The sequence below is a fragment of the Symphodus melops genome, assembly GCF_947650265.1.
Source record: "Symphodus melops genome assembly, chromosome: 22".
Classification (NCBI taxonomy): Eukaryota; Metazoa; Chordata; class Actinopteri; order Labriformes; family Labridae; genus Symphodus; species Symphodus melops.
Window position 1 is genome coordinate 8,699,102 of NC_136712.1, and position 8,291 is coordinate 8,707,392.

Genomic DNA, 8,291 nt, shown 5'->3' on the forward strand with positions numbered 1-8,291 from the left:
TATATTGAGACCATTTACACAAAGACCAGGTCCAAATCTTACTCTTCGTTAATATTATTTTATTATTAATGTCATTTACAAAGGGATACATGTTAAATACAAAATGAACTGGCATTAGCTTTATTTTCAGGTTATGTTAGGCATACATGGAATATAAATTTGGTTTTGCATTATAAAATAAAAGTGGCATGAAATTATGTTTGGTTGTGTCCAAAAGCATTTAAATCAACAGGCGAATTTAAGTGCTCTGACAATAGTTTTCTGTAGGGTCTAGTAGTCATCGTGAAACGGGTACTCTGGATGATCAGACCACCTGTTGAGTCAGAAGTGACAATGGAATTATTTATTTATTTCCTTTAAGGAACAGAATATAAATCACACGATACTTACATGAGAAGCTCCACAAATCGAATATTCTTGTTCAGTCCCTCAATTGCCTTCATTTCAGCCCCGGAGAGAGAGAAGTCGAATATCTGCAGTTTTGAAAAGAGATCAATCTGAACACATCTCATGCTGTGCAGACTCTTTTTTTAAATGGCTTTTTTTCATGCATACTGTGCAGAGCATGTTGCATTATGAACACACCTGAAAGTTCTCCTTGATGCGAACAGGGTTAAAGCTTTTCGGAATGACCACCACTCCTCTCTGCACGTTGAACCTCAAGGCCACCTGCGCTGCGGACTTGTTATATTTTTTAGCAATTGATACCAGTAGCTCATCCTCCAACAGCGGGGGGCATTTTAGGTTCACCCTGTTAAAATGATAAGTATAACTATGACATGGCAATGTATATGTTCCATGTGACGAGTTACAAACAACCATTTTTTCTCCCATACCAGGATGCATCTCTGGATGTCCCCAAGGGGCTGTATCCCACAATGACAATGTCATTTTGCCTGCAGTACTCAAGAAGCTTGGGCTGAGTGTAATATGGATGGCATTCAACCTTTGTTAAAAAGCAAACACAAAATATTTTACGTAGCCTAATACTGATATAATATTTCCTTTTGAGTTGTGTTGGTTGTATAAGTTACTATTTAGCCTATAATGCATACCAAGTGAGTGTTTATAAAGAGAGACTATTTATGTATGTACCTGGTTGGACACAGGTATGTGTTTCAGCCCAGGTTTGTTCAAGATCAGCTCCAGTTGCCTTTTGTTGAAGTTGGACACACCAATCGATTTTACAAGCCCAGCGTCTTTACAAGCCTCCATAGCCTGCTCATTGCAAGTTGTGTCATGGTTAGAAAACAAGTTAGACTTTGACCTTTGAACAAGCTGATAGTTAGTTAGTTGTATAAGCCTACTTCAGCCTAACAATCCTCCTCCTAACAATCATTGCCAGTGATTTCTCTTGTTTGAGTGTCACATCGAATGAACAAAGTGTCTCACCTCCCAAGTAGCACATAGATCTGTCTCGTGATAAATGTGCTTCCCATTCTCATCTTTGGGGTAAAATGTATCTCCTGGCTTTTAAAAACAAGAATATTCTGTGACGAGTTTCACAATAATACACAGCTTTATGAAATGCAATCAATTTAAATACACAATTATTACTATACTTATTACTATAAAACAGGCATGTTGTTGATGTTGACGAAACAAGATCAATACCTTGAAGGCTGTGGGCATTTCAACAATATAGAGGTCAACATAATCCAGCTGTAATGCCTTCAAAGTTCTCTCCAGAGCAGGTCGTACCAATTCTGGAGGATGGAATGTGTTCCACAACTGCATATCAGTGCAAAAAAAAAGTGTTAGTTTTGTAGCAAAACAAAATAAGCTATGAAGTTTACAGTGAGAAGTAGGTCAGTCTACTGAAATCAACTTCACAACAACTTCACACACTACAAGACATGACACAAACCTTTCCACAGTAGAATATGTCCTCTCTCTTCACACTTCCATCTGCAATTTTGTCCCTTATTGCTTCCCCCACTTCGTCTTCATTGAAATAAACCAAAGCTCCATCAATGTGTCTGTACCCTGCTTCAATAGCCCCTTTGACTGATTCATATGCAGTCCGTTTGGGAGTCTATTGGGGTGAAAAAAGTAAACATGTCTCATGCAATTTATTCATCTTCTTTATATTTGACATGCAGGTCAATTATTTATGCATCTGTCCTATGTTCAACGTGCTAAATAATGCGTCTTACCTTGCGGGGGTCTCCATAAGTTCCCAGTCCTATCAAAGGTATGCTGTTTCCATCACTCAGAGGTATGGAGTGATGTTCTGCTGTGAAGTCCATGTCAGTCCAAGCTTTCTCCTTTGCCCACTATTTAAAACAACAGACTATATAAATATGTTTTTCAATCCACGTCGACACCCTTGATAAGTTTCTGTATCGCATTAAAACTTCTGTTTGTGCAGACTCCTCCCATTGAGAGAGAGAAGCCTCCCACAAAGGCAAGCAAATAAAAAAGAGTAAAAAAAAAAAACAACACAAACAGTGTTCTAATAAGTTCAAACATATAATGTTTGTAATATAGTTTAAATGTAGCCATTTAAAGTCTGACTTCATGTAACCATTTAAACTATAAGTCACTCTAATTATATTTAATTAGAAGCGCGTCATTGTTAAATTGCCCATTACCACCATAAACTTAGTTTGGTCTTTGACGGGCGCTGTGGCTTTAAAACACCGCAGTGCAGTCTGGGTAATGTATGGTATGTGTGTTTTGAGCTAGCTAACAGATGGTCGCCTCTCCAGTGGACATATGAGCTTTAAAAATACTATACATGAAGCATTGTTGTTATGTACTAGTACGTATCTGGCGTCAGGTCTTTTTAAAAGCAGCATTTAAACAAAAGAAGAAAAGAAACCGGGGAATGTGTTTTTTTTGTCATGAGCATATCTGCAATTTGAGAAGGCTAAGATGCTAATTTAGCTTCAAAAAACGGAAGAATAACATATGAGCTAAATACGCTAACAGACACCTTGTATACAGAGATGACTGTGTTTTTAAAGTTACAACTAATGAGATCCATTTTGATATTTACAGTATGTCTTGTCAAGTCAGTTTAAGTATCTTTTGTTTCCGTTCACTACGACACATTGATCGATTGATTGATTGATTGATTGGAGAGATCTGATAAATATAGAAAATGGATGAAAGTGGTGAAAATGTTGACAACGACGACATTGTCATCATCGTGGAGAACGAGGCGGAGAGTTTGCCCGCAGAGGAAGAAAGGCTGAAAGGTACATTCGGGCTCATGGATACCTGTCCTGTTTGCAAGTTGAGCTTTCACAACCGAGAGCCCAAACTGCTGCCGTGCCTTCACTCCTTCTGCAAGAGGTGTCTTCCTGCTCCCTTCAAGAGCGCAGAGCCGAGACGGGACCAACAGGGACAAGGAGACAACAAACCATGTGAGCATGTCTGGTGTTTTTAGGCTGTGATTGCAATGCAGCTGTTAACGCCCCATCACTCATCAAACTTTAATATAGCATTGATAAGGATAAACAATCCTCCTACAGTCATGCTTGACTCATATTTCAGTCTCATATTAGTTAAAGGGGACATATTCTTACCTGTTTTCATCTTTTCAAACAGTCCTCTGTGCTCTAAATGAAACATCTGTGCTGGACTTTAGTCCAAATATAACATGAACAAAGCACCAGAGGAGGTTTGTGACTCTGTAGAAACCTGCTCTCTCAGAATGCTCCACAGCTACTTAAAAAGGTCTAAAATACTCTGTTGTTAATCTGATGTCTTGCTCCAGTGGGCGCCATCCGATGTCCAGTATGCAGACAAGAATGCTGGGAAATGGACGTTTTGGATAACTTCTTTGTGAAGGACTCCGCTGAGGTGCCGAGCAGCACGGTGGAGAAAACCAGCCAGGTTTGTGATCATGCTTTGTGTCCGTCCCTCAGTAAATTTGTTTATTCTTTTCTTCCTAGTCATCATGTCTTCTGTGCATTTGTTTTGTCTTGTCTGAAACAGGTGTGTATGAGCTGCGACGACAACACAGAGGCCACTGGCTACTGCGTGGAGTGTGTGGAGTTTCTGTGTGTGACGTGTATCGAGGCGCACCAAAGGGTCAAGTTTACAAGGGATCACACTATACGCCAGAAGGAGGAGATGTCCCCAGGTATTGTGTGATGTGCATGGCAGGAAAACAGCTTCATGCGATTAGTACCTCAGGAAAACCAGGTCATTTCTCAATGCTTTATTGTGATTATTCATTCTATAGACGGCATTTACATGGTAGGGGTGAGACAGAATTTCTAGCATGGGGACTTTCTGGACCTCACGGCAAAACCAAGAGAGCAGCATCACGCCTGCTTCACAGAAAAAGAAGGTCCCTGTCCAGGTATCTTGTCATTCTGTGGGAAACGCTGATGTCACTCAGGCGTCTACGCTTAGTATTTGGTCTCTGTTTTCCCCCCACTGACATTACAGAGATAAGTTATTGTTTTAAAAATACATACGGCAGAGTTAGTAGTGAGGTTTTTCAACTTTGAAGAGAGGAGCTTGGCAGGCGCTTCGAAAAGACATTGACTTATCACACGCCTTAATACCAGTGGTTTAAATATTTAAAATAATCTATTAAAGGGACATAATCTGACTTCATTTTTCTCTGTTCTCTTGAACCCCCCCCCCCCTTTTTTTGTCTCCATCCCAGAAGCAGTTGGTATTTCGGCACAGAAGCCTGTGTTTTGCGACATCCACAAGCAGGAGGCGCTCAAGCTGTTTTGCGAGACATGCGACCGACTCACCTGTCGAGACTGTCAGCTGCTCAAGCACAAGGATCACAAGTAGGCTCTCCTTTTGTTTCCCCCTTCTACCATGTAAAAAAAAAGAAGGCAGTGTTGTGTCTGTCACCTTAAATATTGGCATTGAATGCATTGTCCTAAATCACAACCAATGGTGATGCAGCTCTCATTATTTCACAAGCTTTTTTTTAGTTTTTATCTACACGTTTAATTAACTTCTGAGTGTAAATGTCCAAACTTTGTACGGATCTACTTTTTCCTGTGCAGTTACCAGTTTTTGGAGGATGCGTACAGAAACCACAGGCATCACTTGGAGAACATGACGCAGCAGTTGCAAGAGAAGAAAAAGGCGATCGAGGAAGTGTCCAACTGCATCGGCAATGGGTGCGTTTATCCCCTCCAGCCTTCTGTGCTGATATTTGCTGTTCACTTTTTCCAGACACATTTTAATTGTAGTAAAATCGGTCCTTCATGTCTGAGCTGAGGCCATTTATTCGATTTTGTTCTCGCAGGCTTCAGCAAGTGGAAGAGAACCGCAAGGCTGTCACGAACGAAATAAAGAAGTCCATCTGTAACCTGATCATGGAGATCAACCGGAAAGGAAAGATCCTCGTGAATCAGCTGGAGGTTGGATCACTCTGCTTTTTTTTTTTCTTTTTTTTTTTGATGGCATCTCGAGCCTTAAATGTGACGTTTTAGCGTCCCTCTAAAAGTCAATTCATGCATTTTCTCGAAGGCTCTGACCAAGGACCACGAGTTGGGTTTAAAAAAGCAGCAAGAGGATGTGAGCTCTCTGAGCCGCCACCTCGACCACGTCATCAACTTTACTAAATGGGCTACAGCGAGCCACAGTGGCACAGCCCTCCTCTACTGCAAGAGGCTGGTGAGTGACTTTATCATGCCTGTTTGTTTGTTTGTTTGTGTATGTCACTGCTGTTCTGTTTAAAACCTTACCCGTCTCCTCTAAAGTCATTTTTTTTGTTTGGTCTTAGATCCTTTTTCAGATCCATTACCTGATGAGAGCAAGCTGCAATCCCTCGATCGTCCCTCAGAGTACGGTTCGATTCCAGTGTCGCTCTGGTTTCTGGGCCACTAATGTAGACCTGGGTAAGACCGGCAGCACACGCAAAGACAAAACCCGCTCGCCTGATATTTGATCCCTGCCACCGATTCTCACTGTGAATCGGAAGCTTAATTATAATCAAGTTTTCTTTCTTTTTTAAATTTTTTCTTTAATCTGACCTAACTTGTTGGGCTCCAAGGAGAACCGGCAAACAAATGAAATGTGAAACAGACAAAGATGTTAAAATGGTGAGGTCATGCTGTAAGCAGCTGTGGTTTGTCAAAGGGAGTGAAGGAATTTAAAAAAAGAAATGACTTCCAGTAACGAGTGCAAAGTCATCAGATCAGGAGATAAACATGGGAACTTTTTTTTTAAAACGTCATTTTATCTTCTCCGTGTTGAGTCCTTTTTTGTTAAAACATTTTTTTTTAATGAATCTTCTCCATTATCTTCAATTTGATTGGCCGTGTGCACGCTGCATGCTTCCTGGCATTATGAATATAGAGATGACACAGTAGAACAACGTGTTCATCTTATCCGGGCTGAGTGTTTTAAAGACACAATACACACAACATGTACAACACGGCGGTTGTTAGAACCTTTCTGCTGAAGATCTTTTACTGATGTCTTCTGTAGTTTGACAGTGAACAAACAGCAGGTGTAACCCTCAGCTGACGTTTGTTTCTACCTTTAAATGTTGTGGACTGAAACAGATGGCGCCAAAGCTCTTTAGAATTCTGATCCATTAAAACGTAAAATACAGGTTTACTTCCCTAAATGCTTCAATTCAGGGTTAAAATGAGCGTTTTTGTGTTCTTTCTTTTCTCCAGGTTCTCTGCTCGTAGAAAGGGGACCTGGCCGGCCGCCCATCACCAACCATCAGGCCGGGATCAGACCAGAAGCCCCCACAGGAGGCGTCACAGGAGGCATCACAGCAGCCCAGCAGCGTCAGGGCACGCTGGCTCAGCTCCAGCTGCAGGTTAGATTTCCGTCACGGTGACCCGACTCGCACCCCTCCACCCTCCGCCTCCACATGCAGTGCACCGATTGTGCTCGTTCTTCTGTTCAAAGGTCGACAAGCTTTCCCAGCATCCCCACAGGCAGCCCGCTCCTAACCACTGGTCCTGGTATCAGAACACCCAGCTCCCAGGACCCCCGGGCCCCCCGGGCCCCCCGCCCCCAACCAGACCCATCCACGGTGGTTCCTCTCCCTCCCAAGGGCCGCCCAGCTTGATGCAGCCGGGACGCAGATACGGAAATTCCAACCCCAACCCCCGAAGTCCAACATCCTCCATGATTCACAACACGCGATACCCGCCCGCTCAGGTCAGTGAATACAAGAACAGTGAAGCTCGAGGGCTTCCACACAGCAGAACTTGAAGATTCAAGACAACCTGAGATGCTCTTTCATCCAGATTTCTCTCCTTATGTAGTCTCTTAGAGAACTGATCCATAACTCCAGCTACCCTCCTAAACTCGTGGATATGTTGCAGGGTACGTCCCGCTACCCACAGCCTCTGTCCACTGGTACAGCAACACAGACTCAACTCCATCAGGTCGGTACAGGAGGAGATTAAAAAAGGTCGACGTCAACTGAGCGTGATATCGGATCACTTTTTGGAGCTTTCAAACTTTTTTTTTTTTGTGTGTGTGTTTGTGCTTTTCTTCAGCGGGGCCCGGTGGAGTCGGCCTACTTCAAGAGGAGCGAGGTGGCAGGAGGATCGGTCCCCTCCATCACCATCTCCGTCCCCAAACCCAGCTTCGCTTCCACTCTGACTTCAGCCGCCACAGACAAACCGAGCATACCCAATCACATAGCAGGTCATTAGCACAGCTACGTAGCAACATCCCTCCAATGTGAACTTGAATTGTAAATGAAGTTGTTGGGTTTTTTTTCTCTCTCTCTCTCTCTCTCTCTCTCTGCTTCTCTTCAGTTCAAGCAAGACAGAACTCTCCGATGGCCAAGCCGACTTCCTCAGACAGAAGCACCGGGTAAGATAAGCTCCATAAACATATACTCCCCTCCTCTCACTGTTCCAACAACTTTAATCTGCTCAATGTATCCACACAGTCCCCCAAACACAAGTAGACAGTCATCACCATGTTTTTTATATTTTATCTCATTTCTCTTCTAATCTCGTCTTCGAAGGACGTCTCACTGGAAGCCGACGTTTGAGACCACGTCTGCACCGCCAGCCAAGCGACGAAGACGGGTGTCCCCCGGGCCCGTCATCGTCATCAAGGACGAACAGAGGACGAGGACGAAGTTCATTTTGTAAGGCAATTACTTGAGAATTACGGAGCACTTTGTGTCAAATATTGATGGCGATGCATACAGAGGGATTCGGCTTTGTCATGTGTGTGTTTTAAAAAGTCGTTAGAGCGCATACAATGTAAGTTTGTTTTTGAATTTTTCTTGTGATACAGGTGCAGTCCAGCGTCAAGTCCAGCCTGGCCGACAGCAGCACCGGGGCTCAGTCGAAGCCTCGGCAGCAGCAGAAGGCTCCTGC

The 8,291-nt window shown here is 43.1% G+C and overlaps 2 protein-coding genes across 2 annotated transcripts in view; one reads left to right on the top strand and one right to left on the bottom strand.

Moving 5' to 3' along the window:
* Window positions 1-44: 44 nt before the first annotated feature.
* LOC306818229 (aldo-keto reductase family 1 member D1-like) lies at window positions 45-3,306 on the bottom strand. Its single transcript, XM_079335677.1, has 10 exons — window positions 3,226-3,306; window positions 2,157-2,276; window positions 1,868-2,035; window positions 1,615-1,731; window positions 1,393-1,470; window positions 1,096-1,218; window positions 837-946; window positions 586-751; window positions 391-473; window positions 45-313 (listed from the first exon to the last, which is right to left on the bottom strand). The coding sequence occupies exons 2-10, from the start codon at window positions 2,247-2,249 to the stop codon at window positions 271-273; spliced, it is 981 nt and encodes a 326-aa protein (XP_079191803.1). The 5' UTR covers window positions 2,250-2,276; window positions 3,226-3,306; the 3' UTR covers window positions 45-270.
* Window positions 2,606-8,291, top strand: part of LOC306818129 (transcription intermediary factor 1-alpha-like) — a gene marked incomplete at its 3' end in the record, with an annotated part of 6,140 nt that continues 454 nt past the window's right edge. Inside the window, 16 exon segments of the mRNA XM_079335504.1 lie at window positions 2,606-3,371; window positions 3,725-3,843; window positions 3,946-4,093; window positions 4,628-4,760; window positions 4,986-5,102; window positions 5,231-5,345; window positions 5,455-5,601; window positions 5,711-5,825; window positions 6,612-6,760; window positions 6,853-7,107; window positions 7,215-7,337; window positions 7,452-7,602; window positions 7,716-7,773; window positions 7,931-8,028; window positions 8,031-8,056; window positions 8,209-8,289. Coding sequence (XP_079191630.1) covers window positions 3,107-3,371; window positions 3,725-3,843; window positions 3,946-4,093; window positions 4,628-4,760; window positions 4,986-5,102; window positions 5,231-5,345; window positions 5,455-5,601; window positions 5,711-5,825; window positions 6,612-6,760; window positions 6,853-7,107; window positions 7,215-7,337; window positions 7,452-7,602; window positions 7,716-7,773; window positions 7,931-8,028; window positions 8,031-8,056; window positions 8,209-8,289 — 2,100 coding nt within the window. The 5' untranslated portion in view covers window positions 2,606-3,106.

Bases quoted from the DNA above. Each gene is read 5' to 3' on its own strand.
- LOC306818229 (XM_079335677.1), bottom strand. From the start codon at position 2,249: ATGGACTTCACAGCAGAACATCACTCCATACCTCTGAGTGATGGAAAC. The intron at 947-1,095 runs GTACATACATAA...TTTTTAACAAAG, and splicing joins ACATACCTGTGTCCAACCAG to GTTGAATGCCATCCATATTA. The intron at 474-585 runs GTGTGTTCATAA...TCAAAACTGCAG, and splicing joins GCATCAAGGAGAACTTTCAG to ATATTCGACTTCTCTCTCTC.